The sequence below is a fragment of the Zootermopsis nevadensis genome, unplaced genomic scaffold, assembly GCF_977971745.1.
Source record: "Zootermopsis nevadensis isolate Lab colony 2312 unplaced genomic scaffold, Znev_1.0 Znev_ptg000011l, whole genome shotgun sequence".
In the NCBI taxonomy this organism is placed as follows: domain Eukaryota; kingdom Metazoa; phylum Arthropoda; class Insecta; order Blattodea; family Termopsidae; genus Zootermopsis; species Zootermopsis nevadensis.
Window position 1 is genome coordinate 3,715,425 of NW_028259143.1, and position 22,272 is coordinate 3,737,696.

Genomic DNA, 22,272 nt, shown 5'->3' on the forward strand with positions numbered 1-22,272 from the left:
TGAGGTGGAGAGATTGAAAACTGTACGAACGATATTTGGAAACGTTTTCTTACCGTAACAATTCCATGTGTTTAACTCCTGTGTGAACTTGTTTCATGAAAATCTTTATAATTCTAAAGCTAATTTAATAATGCGGAAGAACACAATCGAATATTTTTATTGCACCAGGTGTTCCAAAAAGATGTACACACAGCAACGACTTTAGTGGCCGCTGTCAACTGCGCCACGAGGCTAACGGTGGCCATTCTGAACACTAGATTCTCTAATTTGCTAAGCGCCAGTACTGACGTATATAATAGTTTTGTTCATTACAATGTCTTTATTTCGACAATGAGTGTGTATCAGTCTTTAGTGGGACATTCTGTGCAAGGGCGCTTTTCCAACTGTGTGACACTGGAGTAGACGTCATCCTGGTTGCTAAGCAATTGCCCATGCGAGTAGCCTTGCCGAGATTCGAACCTGTCACCTCCCGAATATAGAGCAGGAGTATTAGCTACTCAAAGACGACTTTCGGTGAAAGCTCTAACCTTGGGTCAGGGCGTTAAGAGACATATTTTTTCAGCAACCCTGTGCTGCTACTGGTCGCAGTAATATGCCAGCAACTTGTCGTAACTACTTAGTTTGGTAATGAAATGCTATAGCGTGATGATACTGCTGTTCTTGATGATTCAGCGAGTTTGCTCTGCGCTCATACAAACAACAGAAGAAAAATCAGCATATTACGTAAAGGGAACATGAGTCACTGTTTCTCTCAACAACTAACAAATTAATGGTGGCTATTCAGATATTTATACTCGGCAGATAATATTTAAACCCTTTACAGCAAAGAAATCATTTTAAGTGTATGTTTGTGACGGGAGTTGTAGGCAACATAACTTTTCAGCTTCATCGATTTATAATTCATAAATTCAGGGACAAAATTTTTTTAAACAGGTGCAAAAATTTTAAAAATATTTAAAAAATCACGATTTTTTTTGTGCAAATATTTCAATATTATATTTGAGGGCGTATTAAATTTAACGTTCATAACGCAAGCAAATTTGTTCCTCAAACTACTACGAGGTTCGTATGAGAAAGGTACGATGCATATTAATTGTAATTTGAAAGCGTTTAAAATACAAAGCCGTGTTATAGATGTCATCCTAGTATTCATCCGTAGAAACTGAGGAAAATCGCTAAATACAAATCGGAATAGCTACCTGCTAAATATCAATCAATCTTTGTCAACAACAAAATCAGAAACAAAATACTGCAAGTTCCAACAACATGACTTTCAAGAAACCAAGTTAACAAATCATCGGCGTATTTTTCCCAAAGAAATTAATTCATCATGACTACTTCAATGTTTCTGCACCGCTCCGCTAAACGCCACTGCCTTCTGTAGTCTTCACGTGTGCGTCACACATGAGGTCGTTTGGTCGTGTATAAATAATGCCTACAAATCATAGCCCAATGGAGATACAGCACATCAAATCCATGGAGTGTAATAGATTCTTTTCTTTTTTTTCGTATAAGCTATAACTTTTGCGTTTTTTCACTAACGGTTCTTTATTCCTATTAAACAAAACACCTTCCGGCTACGCGATTCAGTTGGAAAGTACAGTACAGCCAATGGCATAATACAAACCACCAGTGCAGTCGCTAAATTAGTGATTCGCTTTAGTTCCGTAGATGTATTCAATACGCACATGGGTTAAATAAAATACAGACAAAAAAAAAGTAATTTCAGTAATTAGTCATGGGTAACAATGTTGTGTAGAGTTCCGGCTGATGGAAACTATTGCAATTTTAGTTATCTGCCATCCGCATTTTAAAATAATGTGGCTTTCGTGTCGTCCATGTTTCTTCTCGTGAAATTTTGGGCAGGCACATAGGCCTACTATAAATTGTACTACAGCGTGTACCATTTAAAAAGCGATCCGATAAACAGTCACGCACTGCATAAAAAAAATTTAACTCAGAAACAGGTCCACTCCCGCGTAACAGACTCTCCTCCGTTGCCCTCAAGCCAGTTTTGTTAGGGATAGGGTTCCGTTTTAAATAGAACACCCTGTACGCTCAATCAAATTTCATGAATTTACCACTTATAAAGACACTGTGTCAACCGTATTAATGGAATGTGATAATAATCATGAATGATGAGGCGTATTCTACTGTTCTACGCCAGCACTTCCATGCAGCGTCTAATGAAAACATCCACCTCATGTGTTTGCACGTCTAACTAAGCTAACAAAGGTTCCGCTAGTTAAAAAAATTCCCCGTCTTTCGTGGAATTCTATTCACGGTATTTCTACATGACCAGCCCATTACAATAAGTAGAAGCTTAGTAGAAATTTGTTAGAACGAATGTAAAAAAAAATGAGAATATTTCCATCTGCGTAACTATTGAAACGAGGCTCAAAAACTTTTGGAATAAAGAACCATTTCAGCCGTCCATTAGAAGCTGTTATTATCAGACAGAGAAAAACGATGAATTTTTAATAGCGATCCAATTAATTCCTGAATATATGAGTGTTGGCGTTTCGGAAGAGGTCTGCATTCCCTTCGTTACATCGAGGGAACTGTTAAAACGGATCGTTACTGTGTATAACCTAACCTAACAGGCAACAGTGCTTCCATCTCTTGTCACTTGAAATTAATGACCGTGCTCAATAGCCACTAAACCACCCCCTTCCTGAAGTCGAAACAATCGCAAGTCAGAGTCGATTTTACACTCCCCTCTATCTTTTTCTTTACATTGTGTTTCGTGGCTTTATATTAGAATTAATGATGTATTTAACCCCCAAGTATCCAATCCAGTGGCACGACTGTCGATATTGCAACGCTCTGAAACAGTTTAAATCAGAAACACAGATAGCAGAATTTTACGCGTGCAACTGCACTCGGAAGTAGGGAAAACTCCAGCGACCTGGAAACCATTTGTAAATTTACACAGGGGGCATAATTAAGCCCATAAAATGTTATAAATTTATAACGACTTTACCATGATCTTTCACAACCCGAAACGTCAGTGGACGCTCTGAATGAATGGATCCACGAAATGCAAATGCAGTCGGTCTAAAGAATTAAATTTCTTTGTTTACAGACAGAATTAATATTTTTTTGCTGTTTAATCGTACATTTAGTTAGGGAAAAAATGGTGTCTATCCCATTTAAACAGCAATGACATAATCATAATCATAACCGTGACTCACCAACCAGAATATCTACTAGCGTTAACGATACGCCATAACTTTGTCCGTACAGACATTCTAACTGGGAATTTTTGGTGCTTTCAGAACGATACAAAGAGCCTCGGCTTAGCCATGTCCGTCCAGCTACAAGCACGTAACAACTAGAGAACTGCTGAGAGGAATTGTTATGAAATCTGACAGGAAAGGTTTCACTAAAATTTCTCGGACGACAATAACGGTCATTTCACATCTCCGTGAAACTCGATTCATATTTATATAAAATAAAAAAAAGGATGAAAAAACAGCTCGGCCGAGAGTTTCGTGATTTTCCTCAATTCCTCCAGACAAATTCTGGGATAGTGCTTCAAGTCAAGTCACGACCACTTCCTTCCACGTCCTTTCCAAATCACTGTTCGTGAATCATGCTATCATCCGACACTTTTTTGGTTAGACTCAGCTACTGATATTATTATTTATTATTATTATTATTATTATTTAGTGTTCTGTCTGACGACAGGTCCATATGAACAGGATCCTTCCATCCTTTTCTCGGACTGGGACCTGTTCATATACGTTCTTGGCAGATGATCCAGAAGTGGTTTGCCATTGCCTTCTTCTGTGTGTGTGAATGGAGTAATTGTTGGGATGCCACGGAGGAAAACTCCGTGTTGCCTAGACCACGGCCTTGCCCAACACAAGTTATAAATTCGGGCACCGCCGGGAATCGAACCCGAGACCCCAGGATTACAAGGCCAGCGTTCTAACCGCTAGACCACCGTGGCTATGACCAGCTACTGATACTATCGTTAAATAAAGCACGAATCATAAACAAAACACAATCATATATCCCCATCCCGTTCAAGATTCGAATCAGTCGTGGGCCCCATAAAACCGTATTTGGGCGTAACTGTTCCCAAATGTGATTTCCATGAGACGCGAATAGACTGTCAAATATCTGCACTCCTACCAGAGATATTATATTTGTAACGCGTTGAATATACGCCGTTTTACATGACGGCAAGGTAACGACATGATAACTATCCATATATGAATTATGGATATTTTGTGTGTGTCTGCCATATTTGATTTGCTTGATAAAGCGGACGGCATACGAACTTTTTTTTTTTTTTTGCAATATGTGTAGTCAGGTGTAAAAAGTTTTATAAGCAAAAGAGGACGGTCGACGCGCTAAACAAAGCTTTTTACATTCTCCGCTGAGTTTTTCAGAAGCTGTTTTCTGTAAGCCATCGCATCATATCAGTATAAGGGGTTTTCCATAGGTCATGTGTAAGAGACTTTGAAAACCAGTGCCGACATTTTGAGATTTGTTCCACTCCACTCCTCAATGCGCCAGTGTTGCATGTTAACGTGTTCTACCCAGTCGGTTAGGAACAAACGCCAAGTCTGTTGTGTTGTATTTTCGAGCAGCCCAAGGCAAGTGTACCATGGTTCAGACTGCATCCGCCTATACTCGTGAGGGCTGTAACGGTAAATAAATGTTCAATCGCTGTAATTCACGCCAGAATGATCAAAATTATCATCAGTCAACCCAGACCAAGTTTCTGTTCTGTTTCGGCTTTCAAGTTGCGAATACGTCATCACGTGTAACATGGCATAAAAGATTTCTGTTAAAGGATTTGTTCTCACTACGGTGTGGGGGGTTGGGGTGCAGTTTATATAATTAATCTTAAAATTGAGACCTAAATGTGCGAAAATAAATATCAGTGTAAGACTTGAGGTTCTCACAGCGGTGATTATGAAGATTTCTGTCTTCTGGGTTATTGCGCTGTGTAGTCTGGTCGATGTTAACCAACGTTTCAGAGATCATACTGCCTCCGTCATCAGGGCGATTCATCGCCCTGATGACGGAGGCAGTATGACCTCTGAAAAGTTGGTTAACATCGACCAGACTACACAGCGCAACAACCCAGAAGACAGAAATCTTCATACTCATCGCCCTGATGACGGAGGCAGTATGACCTCTGAAACGTTGGTTAACATCGACCAGACTACACAGCGCAATAACCCAGAAGACAGAAATCATCTTAAAAATTATATATTATTTTATGATAAACACTGAATAATCAGTAATGTAATTTTTTTAATTTATTTTAGATGTAGATTATATACTATGTATAACTTGAATTATACACCAACAACTTTGGGGGTACAAAGTTGAAGAAAAATTATATCTGGGGGTACGCGAACAAAAAAGGTTGAATATCACTGCCTTAACACATCACAACTTCCTGAGAAGACCAAATTTAAAACTGTTGAAACAAACTTACTACTATTACTAAATGAGTTATAAAATCAAACATATTTACTAAAGCAAATGACATCTAAAGTTTTGCAGGTAAAACAAATCCCGACCGTAAAATGACCACGCGGCCTCGGAAATGTGTAACAAACGCCTCGGTTCCATAAAAAGGTTAGGAATTCCCTAATCACCTCATCTTCCGTTAGTCTCTGAAGAAGATCTGTGACGCATGAGCGTAGCTTCTTAATATTACATAATGCATGTGCAATGTTACAAAACACGCTTCAGACAAGCTGTGACGTGACTACGAGTTTTATTTGGACGCAACAGACATTTTGCGTGGTAAACAATTCGTTACTACTGCGACATCGCGCTAGTACCTTAACACTGCACAGCGTACGTCAGAACAATAAATGGGATAGCATTTGAAGTCAACAACAAGTCCTCCACTAACAGCAGAAGGATAACTTTATCTTGTTTTGCTCAGCTCATGCTCACACACGCTCTTGGCAACATCACAGCTTATGAAGCACTCCACCCGTTCACATTGAGCCATTAGAAGGTCGAGCTAACAGCAACTGTTGACAAACAGGAATAGTAAAGAGCGTACAAGCTGCTAGACACTCCGTATCATCTGTAGTAGTAATGAATCTGACGTTTACGATAACACCCCTACGCAAATAATTACACACCAACATATAAAATCTTTTTCAAAATCCAAATTAAATAAAAAATTAAACATCGTCTCAACAGAAACGCTGTTTTTTTCTCAGTCTTCAAACAGCTGATTTACTAGATGAGATTTCACGTTCTCAAGGCGGCTAGTATACAGCATCACTAAGCACGATGATCCCTGACGACAGAGGCAGCAGGAACCTCTGAAATGTTAGTAAACGTCTACCAGAATAAACGGCGCTACATACCAGAAGACACCGTGAGAACGATACGACTGTTATGCAGACTGCTCAGTGAAATTCTTCGAGAGCAGTCGAGCACCTTCCAGGCAACGTTTATTTTAGATAATTTTCAAAGGAAATGACCACGTTGATTGTGACGTTTTAACAGCATGGAACAAGACAGAACGGAAGGTCCTGAAGTTTGAAACTACGCCGATACAGTTGATTTAATAAAGAGTGCGTACAGGGATGCAGTAACGGCTTGCCAACTGATAAGCCAAGTTTCAAGCTAAGGCGGAAGTAGCCATTTTTTGCATTCCTGGCACCCCCCCCCCCCTATAGGCCTGTTTAGAATTTCCACAGGAATTTATCCATAAATCACATTTGTATTTTCAGCCAGAACATCTGTTAATTTAATACGTGAAACCTAGTCGTCCGTTCATTTCGTGGCTGACAATTCACAGAAGTTATCTTCCGTTCAAACTGCAAGTCGCGTAGCTGACAAGAAACTAAAGTACAGAACTCCTTCACTTACGAGCAGACTTCTTTTCCTTAGTTGGAATGTCTGCAGGGCAGAGCTGAACTTGAAGAATAGCTCCCATCACATTTCCACATATAGACGTACGAGTACGATATTATTCCTTTGCGAACAAGAAAATAATGCAACAAAAACAAAACTTGCACATAACCTTCTTAGTCTGTACTCTAATGTCTCTCAATGCCAAGGCTGCTTGAATTAATAACAGACACCTAACCCTTTGAAGTCGAAACTTCGTCTAAATAGTGTTTAAAAATTAAGTTCGTACCGCAAAGAAAACACAACGTGTCACCACTGCAAACGGTAGATGGTTTATGCTCCTGGAATAAATTGCCCCTTTCTGATCTGAGAATCATATGAAACCATGAACAAAAAGAACTTGCCGATGGGGTTTACATAAAACGTTACACTATTCTGCATTAGGGGCTAGATATGTAACGAGATACAAATGAGAGTGTGTGACAGTGAATTTGGGTAAATCCCTTAGATAGCAGCCTGTCTATGACCAAGACTTCTGTAAATTATTAATAGGTTATTAAAAACCACTATATGATCTAGCGGTTATGGAACATCAGATCAGATGGGGTGATTCTTTGGTTAAAGCACTCCGTCATCTGATACTGTCGCCATATTATTTTTCATTTGCAAATGAACACACCGTCTTCGAAAAATTTTATATAACAAACAGTGGACAACGTCCGTATGAAATATCACAACGCTAGGCTACAGGTAAAGAGATTTCCGGTAAGTGGCGAACAGTTCAGTTCGTAACTCTGAAACCCTGAATACAAAATACACTAATAAAATTTTGGGGTGATTTCCGAAAAACATTTTCTATGTTAACATTTCATACCATTCTGTTGTTTCATGGTGAGAACTTGTTAGCACGCAATCCAACCACTAAGCTGAGGGTCACTCCTTCTCGGTTCAACGCGACTGCTTATTCGACAAGTTCAATCATAATCATCAATACAATTACGCCAACAGAAACCCAAACTTACAACATAACTCAATCTCCACTGTGTGATTTAATTTCTTAAGAAGCGAGTACTAGGTTGTTGCGTCGTGAAGTCTGGTAGTTTACCGACGTTTCAGAGGTTCCTGCTACCTCCATCACCACAGCCCTCAAAACGTTGGTAAACTACCAGACTTCACGACGCAACAACCTAGAAGACGGCCATCTCCGGACTTCGCCGCCGTGAAAACCTCAAATCCGACTAAATACGTTATATAAGTCACTACTTGAAATGTTACATAATACCAAATCTGATGTCGTAAAAAGTGCCCAAACAGCACCAGAGAAGTAATTCTGTAAGGAATGGTTTCCTAATGTTGTTATGCCATGTGCAACGCCCGTTGAGGAGTTCTGAGGCGGAGGGAAGCCGGTTAGACGGCTTCGTAGTGCCCACTCTGGTGGTGACAAGCGAAACTTGAAACCCGGGATTATATTGCTAGAAATAAACGTAATCATGCCTCAGTCATCACTTCTACACCGGACCAACAGCTCTTTTGTACCCTGTACAACACAAAAAGGTTTCTTTGTATCTTAGCAACTGCTCCCAAAGAGGCAAGCAGCTACTTTGATCAGTAAGAGAGGACGATGGACCACATTAGAGAAAAGGCACGATTTCATCCGACAGCCTCGCTTGTTACCTTCATTCGAAACGTAGCCAGTGCTACCGCCACCGAGAATGTTGTCCTGCAACTGTCTCGTACATGTGTACCAATACAAAATGGTCTTACTACTCAATAATACTACATATTTGTCTGTGACTAACCAACTACACTTTCAACACCCTGAAGATGGAGGCAGTCAACTCCTGTGAAGTGTTGGTTAATACCTACCAGCCTACACAATGTTGCATCCAAGAAATCTCGTCGCCTTGGAATCCTCAAACCCACCAAGAACATGTACAGATTTGGACATTACACTTTCGACACTTTGTCACTGTTTAGATGCACGCCTGCATCTTCCAGCATGACTATCTTATCTGGGACACACGGCAATTAAGATAATTACAATTACTTCGTCGAGAACAACGCTGATAAAACACAGGCACCATCTTCACTAATCAAATAGTAGAATTCTACGCTACGGATACATGGGACGACAGTATCAAACTTTTTCGGAAGTTGCTGAACAGCATGAATCCCGAAGGAACATCTGTATGGCTACAGACTCCTTGATAAACGTTCTCCTGCTCCTAACGACTGGTCAACGAATCACCCACTGTTATCCACCGGGCTAAGAGCAAAATCCCAACGTTTACTTAATTCAACAAGTGACAGATTCAGAGACCACCTTATTAAGATATCAGACCCTCAGCTCCTCAAAAAGTTACCGGCCCTTTAATGGAACCCGATTTTCTCATATAAATTTTAATATTATCCTACCATCAACGCCCGGCTTTTCCAAGTGTTCCGTTTCCTTCACGCATTCTGAGCACGACCACGTGGGTCAATGCATCTCTTCATACGACTGCCATAATAATAATATTTGGACTTCATCTGTCAGGGAGTTGGGACCATTTCTTGGCCAATTCCGGCCTCCTCGTTATATAAAGCAGAAATTCCTCATAAAAACATTTTCGCCTGACTAAGAGTCAGTCCGTAGCATTGAAACACGTTGAACCACGTAGTTGAAATACGACGCTTTCATGACATTTTGTAACCTATCACGCTCACATTCTGCATACAGAAATCGCAGGCATTTTCGCAGCGTAGGACGTTTTGTTCTGTAACGAATTTCGATATCGATATGCTCATTTTTAAGCCATTACATCTATCGACCGAACATCAAAACAGAATACCTTCAACACCAGGATTTCAACGACCTGACCATTATCGAATTCTGATACACAAACTAGTACAGTACCACAGTTTACAATATCCATGACTCAAAAGCTTTCGAATCAGACGTGACAGGATAAAATCGGTGTATAAAATTACGAATTCGGTCATCAAACAACACAGTCTCGCAAGCAGTAAGCCCCACACTAACGAGGTATTTTTGCTGGACTAGTTAATCCTCGACAGGGTTAGTGGGGGAGACGTCATGAAAGACCCATAAATCTCGATTCTGGCACATGAATTACGTATCACGCCCGACATGCTTAGTGCCATATGAAAGGACACTTCAACGGATTTCAATCAACACCCAAAACCAACTTCATAATGCCATTCATTTGTGTTCCATAAATATTTTAGATCCTTACCTTCGTACTGTATACGTGCACTCGATAGACATTTAAACACGACCACTGGAAGACTAAAATTTCTAACATTTTACGTTAATTTAATTTTAAGTGTTAACAGCAGTTAAATCTACTTTATTTCCAGATAAATCGATGAAGAATAAACATCTCTGCATCTTAACATACGAATATTTGAATGTTGCGTATCTATTAATACGTAACGCACAGTAATAAAGTGTTTTTTGCGAGAAGGATCCTTTTAAAAATAAGTTTCATAAATTCTGTTCCATTAACACCATAGCATTTGGATCTGAAAAATACTACGTCACAGAATGACGTATGATTTGTTAAACATAAGCAGGGAGAGGCAGACGCATCTGTTAGTTCTGACAGCCTTTAAAAAAAATCATATTTGTAAGCCGTCATCATCTCCCCTTTGTACAAACATCACGCCTAACCTTACGAAAAGTGTTATCGTAAAGAATTACTTTCTTCCTGCTCTATTTTTAAAACGTCCCGTCTACATTTCTCTAGAATCAGAAGAGATCATATACTCGAATGTACCGAACTAAAACGAACCTGGCCAAGACATCAGTGAAAAGATGAGAGGTAGGTTCCTGGCACAGGTCCATTGCAAGACAGGGCAGAAAGATATTTGTGTGTATGGAGCGCTCTTAATGAGGAAGAAAATAGTCGCACAGAGCATTAAACATAATCGGGTGCGAGGAGACGAGCTTTCTCATGTTTTATGCATCTACGTCTGAAGCAGAAGCTCGCCTAAATATTATTTAATAATTCAGTCCGTACCGAAAAGAAAACACTACACTTCACCGTTACTAACATCAACTTATTAATGCTGTTTAAGGAACCAATCGATTTTTAACGTTGAAAATCATACAAACCCCATAAATACAAAATTAAGACTGTTGAAGCAGGTGACTCATTTAATTTCCACTGCATTTTAAACTGTTAACAAATATTTTATCACAAACATTTCCAGGACGACAAAAATCTTAATATTTGACAACAACTACACTTGGGGTCTGGGGAATCCGACGGAGCTTATAACATGAAGTAAGCCCGACCTAACCTTACCATGAGCTGGCATATACAAATTCGCTAGCTAACACGTAATTTATTAATATATTGCTAAACCAAATCTTTCTTAATGGGTGGGATATACAGCACGCATGGGGGACATTACAAATTAATTAGTCACATAACCTCAAACTGAAATGTCACGTCGGAGACCACAGCGCAAACTGGGCCCGATACAAATAGGGTGTGGGTTCAATTCAATTGGCTCAGAACATCGGCCTACAATAAAACCTGTAATAACAGTTACCATTTATTGAACAGGAAATACAAAGCTTCTCTTCGCAAATTTTCCGATAAAGAGAAGTTTCCGTTTAATGAAGGTTCCGCCTTGGACAGGTTTAGCTATAATTACCATGCATGTAGGTCGTGCATTTCTAACTACTAAGATTACTACAAAATGACTTACTGGCAGTTGAAGTGAGACATTCGAACAAATTGTACGGGCAGAGACACCATGTTCTTCACTTACCTGTAAAAACAGAAAAAAAACCCTGTGAAAACAATAACTCTAACACGCACTCCGTGATTTTAAAAAGTGGTCTGGTGTCGCAGACAAAATTCTTTAACAGAAGCTAATGGCTCGGTTTACCCTTGCGAATTACTGAAGCACAGGTAAATGATACATCTCAAGACAGCATAAAAACCACCCACATAACCAATGCATCCTTTCGAAATTTTAACTCGGCGTATAACAATTGATGGTCCGATCAAAAATTCTCCCGTCTTTTGTGGGGGAACCCCCCCCCCCCCAAACCACGTACAGATTTCAAAACAGCCCTAATGCGTTCTGAAATCTGTTCCCATCCTGCAAACAGATCAAGATTTTTATTTTATGAATTTGCATTCGAGACACGTGTCTTTCCAAGAAGACACAGACATAAACTTCATCTATTCCTTGGGCGCTATTCAATCAGTCTTACATGCATCTACCTACCTACGCCTCTCCGTAGTCAAAACATCGATGAATCGCTTTACATCCAGACGGGTATAAACCATACATCATCCTCAACAAATTGCTATCCAACAGTACCAACCCTTGTGGAACACCCTATTTCCAATCTTTATTCTTCTTCTTCTTGTTTCACTTTTCATTTTATTTTACCATAAGGCATGTTGGGGTGTTGCCAGCAAACACGACCATCTCAATGGAACTACGCCAAAACATACACAGCTACCATCTCTGTCTCTCTACACCTCACATAGAGGCGCTGTTGTAGTGTTTCTGAATCATCCAACAGTGAACTCATAGTCACAGAACGCCTCTGTACAATACAGGTTGTTGAAGCTAAGGAACTACAGTGTGTAACAAAATAAATATCGCACAGATTACTGACGGTAAATCGCATCTAACACATTTAGGCACAATGCAAAACAAAGGAAAGGCAGAAAAGATGGAAGCCATCACAAAGCCGCAGGCATTTCTATCACATAAAATGAAATCCAAATATTCATTGCCGTATTCATAAGAGCCCGTCACAGGTCCGTATATAAGCCAGATAAATTCAATCCACACCCTCTTAACCCAATTTCCCAAAGAGTCATTTTCAAATAAATCCCTCCATCCACGCTTAGGTCTTTTCCCGTCAGGCTCTCGAAACAAATTTTTGTACACATTTTGGTTCTCCTCACAGGCATATTTATGTTAATTAATCAAAAAATCTACTTTATCCAAGTACATTAAGAAACCATCATCTAAAAAAAGTTGCACGATGCACCTTGATCTTTGTAAGGGAGACGACTTGTGTTTTTAATTGAGACGCGAAATTAATTTGTAAAACTCTGGCCTTTCCTCATGAACTTCACGGCTACGTTTAAACATCGCCAGTTGACTATTCGCCACATGAATGGAGCCCACAGCTTTCCACCGGTAACTACGCCTACTTAACAACCTCTCTACTAAAATTGGCAAGTGTCTAAAGACAGCCCAATACGTGGTGACGTCGGCAAATAGAAAAGATGTTTACTAATTTGCAGTCATATCCATTAGTTTCAAATACTTAAGGAGAACCACCTGAAGATGAACAATCGAGGTCGAAACACGTAGTGGATTCTCGATAATCATTCAAACTATGATATCCTCTGCAAACCACATGTACCCTGCGGATCATGAATTGTAAATCCAATCGAAATTAATACATCCAACAAACATACGTACATACGTGCATCGTAAGTGCTGTTGTGTTCATTTTCAACAGAACGGAGACGTGTTAATGACGCTTAGCGTCATTGCGTGCTGCAATACAGACGGACGTACGCGCCAAGACTTGCATAAATGTGACGAAAAGTCTTTAAAATTTCAGAATTTTGACTAAAGGTTTATGACGACCTTGTGTCTTTAAATTTATTCCTATCTTCAGCATCTTACTTCATTTGATGATTTCATATTATGACACTGGTGCAGTGAGGATTACTTAACATTTAAAAAATTTAAAGCTAACCTTCTGTGTTTATGAAACGTGTTTGTCAGCTTTACTTCCAATCAAATCCTCCCTCCAAATTCTTAAAGAAATTCTAATGAAAATATCCATTGCGATCTTGGCTGTACGAGATACATTTTCTCCTTCCTATTATTACAATGTATTCTTCGCTGCAGTTCATTCCCGACTTAACATGCATACTGGCAGGTACAGTCAGCTACATAAACCAGTTTAAACGTTGCATTGACAGTGAGAGCAACGGACTCAACTCTGTTTTTCCAGCAAGAGAATTACTGTTCCGATTATTTTATATTTACGTAAGTTGGCAACACTACAATCATCCGAACAGTTACCTTACCAATAGTCTCGTTGTGTACTGCTACATAAACAAGGATACGCTCTGTATTCCGCATTCCGATAAGACGCAACAAACATGCTTTCTGAGAGGACATGCATTGCCACCAGTTCGTATCATTTGGTTAGTGGGGACACAAGATTAAAATGTATTGTAAAATCCACGTTAGACCCGAAACTATCGCATGTAATCATCCGTCTAGACTCAAATTTCACAGCAAAATTAACTGGTTTTCAATGAAGTATCAAAAATTAAAATAAAAATAATTCTGAACGTCGTCGAAATTACGGAACACTATAACGGATCCAAAAATAGAATTCACACAGCCCAGATGTAAAACTGCCTGGATCACTGAACAAGTTAACAAACTCAAAACTAAGTAGGACCTGAGATTTTCACGGCGCTGGAACCCAGAAGACAAGACATCGAAGTACCAAACTACCTCCGCAGAACAGCGTACTTCTTGAAAAGCTAACAGTAGCACGGGCAATTAAGAAAATGTCCTGTAATTTATGACACCCGAAGATCGATATTACAAAGGTCGATCACCTGACCCCTATCCCGAGTCAGATTAATCCAAATATCCATGGTATAAAATAACTGAAAGTACATAAAATGCTACAGGAAATGTACTTCAGAACTAAAATGAGAAGAGACATTTTACTGAAGCTACGAAATAATAAATCTAAAATTAGGTTTTGTTTTGGAGGTGAAACAAAGACCACGGGAAGGAACACCAAAAGATTTCTCAATGACGACAAGTGCAAGGAACTTGAATATCACATCATATATAACGAAGAAACAAATGTTTTGATAGGAAAGCCTGGAGAGGAAAAAGACCACTTGTAAGATCCAGAGAAATATAATATTAAAATGGGTCTTAGGAAAATCGAGTTTGTGGGTGCAGACTGGATTAATCTAACCCAAGGTAGAAACCTGTGACGGGTTTTTGTGAACACGATAATGAACCTTCAAGTTCTATAAAATGCGTACAATTTAATTAGTCAGTTAATAGATAATGTTTATTGAGTGTGTGTGTGTGTGCATTTAAGGCTGACATTATACCTTTGCAACATAAGGCTGTTAAGGGATTTTAGACCTTATGGTTTGCGTGAATGACCCTAAAACTACTGCCTCCTAATTTATTTGTCGAAGAACTTATTCATGTCAACGTACTGAGAGGACAAAAAGAAGTTAAGACTTACAACATATTCCTGAAACTGGGCGTACCATTATTTGCATACTGGCAAACAAGAATTATTTGTTCCACCTAAACGCAAAGAAGTTATGCCACAGACTTTTAGACACCCGTCTCAACATTTTACTTCATCGCATTCTGGTCATCTGTCCTCAAAAACGTCTACGTATCCTGTAAATTAACGTCCTAAGATAAGTTTGTCGTGAATTTCTCTTGTCACCGCCGGCTAAGACTGAAAATCCACACAATAATAGAAAAAAAAAAGTATCGAAAGTGGTATTTCAGGCAGAGAAAGGATATTCAGTCACAGTAAAACAACAGTATCAATAAAACCATAACAGTATTGGTCAAAATGTTCTTAGATTCTGCACCGAACGAAGGAACGAACGACTCTATCGTAATATTCGAAAATGGAGCAAATAGAAGAACGACGCACAGCGTTTATTCCTATGTGGACGACGATAAAGGTAATATATATAAACACGTCAATGTCCACATGGAAACAATAATTCCACTGGCTACTCAGAGAGAGAGATAAATGGGTTGCGATTTCAAAATGAACAGTAAATTTTAATGACGGTGTAAGAGGAACGCTAGGGAAACAGGGAATCTGTGTGAGGCGAGCCAATCAATGTGCTCTGCTCCGAAATAGAAAATCAATTAGCATCACAAGCGTTCGAAACCTTGCGTGGACAGTTCCAATACAAAACATCGCAAAGGGGAGAGAACCATGTTACTATCGATATGTTATGTTTCGATATCATAACATCTGGATGAAAAAAAAATTATTTTAAATTAGAGAGAAAAACATTTATATATACCCGAATAGCTACAAATGATAAAATATATTTTCCAGAAACGTATACGTGCCCAAAAAAATAAAAAATAAAAATGGCTGTCTTCTGGGTTGTTGTTGCTGTGTAGTCTGGTACAATTTTACAGACGTTTCAGAGGTCCTTGCTGTCTCCATCAGCAGACCGATGAACCCTCATAATTAATGGGCTAATGTTCTTAAACTAAGCGGCAATGTATAAAAAAAACTAAACGGAGTTTCCTGCTGTCAGGAGTGAGCAATGGAGCAGTGTAATGTACTTCAGTAGAAACCTAACACAGCAGACCCTCCTCCAGCGCGGTTTGTCCTAAGCGTGAAAATAAATGCGAAAAATGTTCTGCCCAACTCGGAAAAATTCGATTTATACGCGATATGCCAAAGACGCTAGAAGCTGACGACGTTTCGGCTTTCGCGTGTGTGCGATCAACTTGGTTTGTTTTCTTCAGAATGTGTACGAGCGTAAATAATCAGCTCGGCTCCTCCCCGTCTCTCCCCTCTCTCTGAACCTATGTAATTTATTCTTTGTTTGTGTCGTGCTGTTTACGAAACTGCCCTTGGACTTCGTCGTGGAATCAAAGCGTAAACGTGAAGGTGATAATGAAACAAACGAAAGCCACAACCTGATATTTTATTTTATGTTAAACGTTACGTTAATATGTAAGACTTGAGGTTCTCACAGCGGTGAGTATGAAGATTTCCGTTTACTGGGTTGTTGCGCTGTGTAGTCTGGTCGATGTTAACCAACGTTTCAGAGGTCATACTGCCTCCATCATCAGGGCGATGAGTATGAAGATTTCTGTCTTCTGGGTTGTTGCGCTGTGTAGTCTGGTCGATGTTTACCAACGTTTCAGAGGTCATACTGCCTCCGTCATCAGAGTATGAAGATTTATGTCTTCTGGGTTGTTGCGCTGTGTAGTCTGGTCGATGTTAACCAACGTTTCAGAGGTCATACTGCCTCCGTCATCAGGGCGATGAATATTGAATCATGATGGAGGCAGTATGACCTCTGAAATGTTGGTAAACATTGACCAGACTACACAGCGCAACAACCCAGAAGACAGAAATCTTCATACTCACCGTCCTGATGATGGAGGCAGTATGACCTCTGAAACGTTGGTTAACATCTACCAGACTACACAGCGCAACAACCCAGAAGACAGAAATCTTCATACTCTGATGACGGAGGCAGTATGACCTCTGAAACGTTGGTTAACATCTACCAGACTACGCAGCGAAACAACCCAGAAGACAGAAATCTTCATACTCATCGCCCTGATGACGGAGGCAGTATGACCTCTGAAACGTTGGTTGACATCGACCAGACTACACAGCGCAACAACCCCGAAGACAGAAATCTTCTTATTCATCGCCCTGATGACGGAGGCAGTATGACCTCTGAAACGTTGGTTAACATCGACCAGACTACACAGCGCAACAACCCAGAAGACAGAAATCTTCATACTCATCGCCCTGATGATGGAGGCAGTATGACCTCCGAAACGTTGGTTAACATCGACCAGACTACACAGCGCAACATCCCAGAAGACAGAAATCTTCATACTCTGATGACGGAGGCAGTATGACCTCTGAAACGTTGGTAAACATCGACCAGACTACACAGCGCAACAACCCAGAAGACAGAAATCTTCATACTCTGACGACGGAGGCAGTATGACCTCTGAAACGTTGGTTAACATCGACCAGACTACACAGCGCAACAACCCAGAAGACAGAAATCTTCATACTCTGACGACGGAGGCAGTATGACCTCTGAAACGTTGGTTAACATCGACCAGACTACACAGCGCAACAACCCAGAAGACAGAAATCTTCATACTCTGACGACGGAGGCAGTATGACCTCTGAAACGTTGGTAAACATTGACCAGACTACACAGCGCAACAACCCAGAAGACGGAAATCTTCGTTACGTTAATACTTCACTTCAATTCTTAACAATTCCCGTATCCCCACTAATCCCATACAATATTACATTCGTTTAACGCGGATTCACGGAACACGCCGTTTTCAAGGGACGTTGGACGAGATCGTCTTCGCACCAGAAGTCCCTGAAAGACACGGCTTTAGGACACTGTTGACCTCAGGGTTCGACGGCCCAAAAGTAGCTCGTCAGAACGACGGATGCGAAGAGCAAGCCTTGAGGGGAGTAGAGACAAGAGGGGAGGAACTAATTTTAATGGCGAACTAATTAATCGACAACACTTTCCCCCCTCCAACTCGACCATTAGGCCTAGCCAGCCTCGTGTTGACAATTCAATCACTCTTTCTCACGACAAGTCAAGCATGCATCACTTCTAAACTACTGCACCTCCTCGCAGACATGTTTCAATCTGGAACACCGGAAAGCAATCGCCTGGCAAACAATCGAATGGCTTGACGCTTCCCGTTCGTCATTTATCTTTCGTAAAAGTATATTTTCCTTCCCTACAGAACCGAAGAATGATATAGAACAACCACGTGCCCTTCTTGCCAGCGCTTATAAATAATACTTGCTTATTTTAAAATAAATTACAGGAATATATTATTTGAGCTTTATTTATCATTTCCCTGAGTTCGTCGATCCATAATACGACACAAAATATTTATACGGTATTTTTGGTTTCAATTTGTAGTTGATTGCACACAACGAAACCTCCTTTGCCTTCATTGGCTGCATTAATTATTTTACTTCGCCGTATTAATTCCTCTGTTAACTGCGTACTTGACTGTAATAGACATTACTTTCTGTTGTCAATATTAACCCTTTGAAGCCGAAGATCGTCTAAATATTATTTATAAATTCAGTCCGTACCGCGAAGAAAACACTACACCTCACCATTACGAAAATCAGCTGGTTAACCCTTTGAAGCCGAAGCTCGTCTTCATAATATTTACGAATCCAGACCGTACCGCGAAGAAAACACTTCACTTAACCATTAGAAGTCGAATCAGGCGGTACCACATAAGATTTAACAAAAGAACATCCCGGTCAAAGCCTTAATAAATGCATTTAATTATTGCTAATAACCGTGGTATTAGATAACAGTTCTTTCAAATCTTAAACTGAGTATTGTCTTAATTTCTCATCTCCTAATCATCACTCTCATTTGTGTCGATGAAACAGTTATTAGCATTACATTATGTCAGTTGCCTTGATTTCGTTGTACTGTTCGTTTGTTTGTATTTTATGAGTCTCCTTCGCCTTCATTCGTAATAAACCTCTCAGCTGTTACGTCAGCACGCAAATAAATAAAGTATTGAAATAAATTATAACTGTCATCAACGATATCAATAAATAAATTCATGAGACCTTCTGTCCTTATCTTATTTTACAAGAATTTCCAAGTGTTTAAATAATTACAGATAGTAACTACTTGCCAATAAGGCAAGTACGGATTACTATTACCAAAATAATTCGATTTACGTTACACAAATGTATAAAATGTATAAACATCCCGTATCGTAGACAGAATAAAATTGCGTTAATGTATTTCAGCCATATTTCAGTACCTCCATCGTGCAGAGTCGCTGTCGGTTAACCAATTCAATGAACTCCTCCACCTTTCCGGAGGAATCGAAACGTTCAGTGACATGTTCATAACAGCCCCGTCATTGGTCTCTAAATAAGCGCTCATCCACTGATATGACCAAAACTTGGTTTATCTGACAACGTTAATCTTCAAAATCAGTTACGATGTGCACTAATGCTGTTTCTTTTACACGACTAACATCAACCATATGAGAAATGAATACGGCCGAATTTATAACTTGTGTTGGGCAAGGCCGTGGTCTAGGCAACACGGAGTTTTCCTCCGGGGGCTTCTCCGGTTTCTCCGTGGCATCCCAACAATTACTCCATTCACACACAGAAGAAGGCAATGGCAAACCACTTCTGGATCATCTGCCAAGAACGTATATGAACAGGTCCCAGTCCGAGAAAAGGATGGAAGGATCCTGTTCATATGGAACTGTCGTCAGACAGAACACTAAATAAAAAAAGGATAAATGTCATTAAGACGATTTACTGGTATGGCAATTATTTAGATCGATATTTCATAGGAATTCATCACTTACAGCCTTCGCTGTCAACATATCGAACTCGTTCCTTTGTATTCTGCCGTACTGAAAGCCTTTTGAAGTATCCGTTAAAGATAATTGGTTGAGAGTGCTCAATACACGAAACTCTGTAAATTGGAGTGTTGGATTTACTAGTGGGAGGAACAAGTTGACGGCTACCACCCAAAGGCCATTCCTTGCAGCAGAACAGGGAAACTTCAAAACGAGAGTTCAGTTTTCTTCTCACTTGTCTTCCGCTCGCAATCTTCATAATCGATTTCACTGTCTCGTTACTCTCTTATTCTAGTTCACACGTCATCTGCTACTCTTCTCACACCATCGCCTTCATAATGTTTATTTCTGTCACACTTTCTTCCGTTCGTATCTTGTAACGCTGCCAAGTAACGATCCTCACACTTCAATAGAATTCGAAACACAAATCCTTCACACCTTATCATATTCTTAAACCTCCATCAGCAGTCCTTAGTTGCTCGAATTATTTCTACATGAATCATTAGTGGGTGGTAGGATTGCAAAGCTGGAGTTCATCTCAAGAACACTGTACTTAAAAAGTCACTAAGTAACAATAAGATAAATAACAATTTAATTAAAACTACTTACCATAAAACACAAAGGTAGTATATTTGCGTCACATTGTGAATTAGGTTAATATTTTAATATTTTCCGTCAAATCACAATTTTTAATAAGATAATAAAATATAAAATATTTAAAATATCATTTCATTCGATGCGGAACGTGAAATGATATTTTAAATATTTTATATTTTATTATCTTATTAAAAATTGTGATTTGACGGAAAATATTAAAATATTAATAAAACACAAAACAATTCCTATAGTTTTAATCCTGTGTTATTCCCTCCTACTAGCTAATCAACAATAGATCAATAAATACTATTAAAAACTATAAAATCTTAAGCCGAAAATGATGACTTTTGACCTTTAAGTCACAGACATTGCCCTTTCACTAAAATAAAATCTGAATAATCAACTCAACGAGTACTGTCTCTTAAATACCAATCTTAAAACGAGGAGGTGCTCCCAACAAGTTATCAATGCGGTAATACCTGAAGACCTCGACTACATTCTCTAAGATTTCTGAACGCTTATTAAATTGTTCAAACAGAACGTCTTAATTGTTGTGACTGGAATGTTTGTTGTCTAAATAATGCGATTAATCATTGTAGTTAGCAGTAATCTTAAATACACAATAGGAAGGACATGCAAACGTAACATAACACGACAAATACGACGGAACACGAACTGAAAATAAAGAGGTCACGAAAGCTAAATTTAAGACGGGGAACAAAAGTTGTGGAGGACAATGTACCCTAATTGAAGAAACGGACCTCAGGCAGAAACAATTCTAATTCAATAATCTAACTGCCCTGTAAGACAAAGTGCAAAGATATTCATAGTCCACCGGAGGATCTGCAGCATCCAGAAATTCAGCAAAATATTAAGGAGCATTTACCTCTCCGAAGACAAGCTTACAGAACATATTGCAACAGCCATTCATCAGCATCTAAAATATTTCAACAAACAACAAAATCACATAACATTTCCGTATGGCAATTCACGTGTTTTAGAAATGTGTTATCATTGGACGAAATGAATTCTTTTGATGGAATATTACATTCAAGCTACTAACTAATAATTACAATAAAATGTTCGCTTCCGAAACTCACTTCATTATCCGGTTACGTGGGCCGGCAATAATAATTCAATTCATTTCAATTCTTGACTCAAAAGTTCCTCGTTACTCTGAAGTTTCCACACCGTCACCGCCAAATACCGACGGCATTAACAAATCGTGTTTTCCGGTATCAAGTATTTGCTGACCGCACAAATATATCGGGGTACGGCCGGAGGGTTTAAAACCCCTATCATTACGGACGCAAATGTATGTGCCAGCCAAGTACGTATATTACATAAAACTGTTTACCGCATTTCAATGCGTTTAAGAAGCGAATTAGACCGTAAACGTCAACGGCAAACTAAGACACATCCAGCAAACAACTTTTCTTTTCCGATTTCGCACACCTCACTAACTCTGACATTCGTGCTACTGCATACGAAACTAATTTCCGCCCAGACGGAAAGTCAGTTCGCGAGTCGTGAGTTTGGGCATAAGTCTACTTAAAATCTACTGAAACTTAATTTAGAATGAATGAATTTGGTGATGCAGCTCGGATAGAATGACCAACACCTACAATCCATTTTTAGATAAATTAT

General features: G+C 39.4%; 1 protein-coding gene across 2 annotated transcripts in view; it reads right to left on the reverse strand.

Annotated features, from left to right (window-relative positions):
• Positions 1 to 22,272, reverse strand: part of Reph (Regulator of eph expression) — a 124,821-nt gene that overhangs the window by 38,959 nt on the left and 63,590 nt on the right. The window contains exon 4 of one of the 2 annotated variants that reach the window (XM_022067626.2): positions 11,566 to 11,628. The exons of the other annotated variant lie outside the window; for it this stretch is intronic. Coding sequence (XP_021923318.1) covers positions 11,566 to 11,628 — 63 coding nt within the window. The remainder of the gene's footprint in view (positions 1 to 11,565; positions 11,629 to 22,272) is intronic. 2 annotated transcript variants of the gene reach the window in all.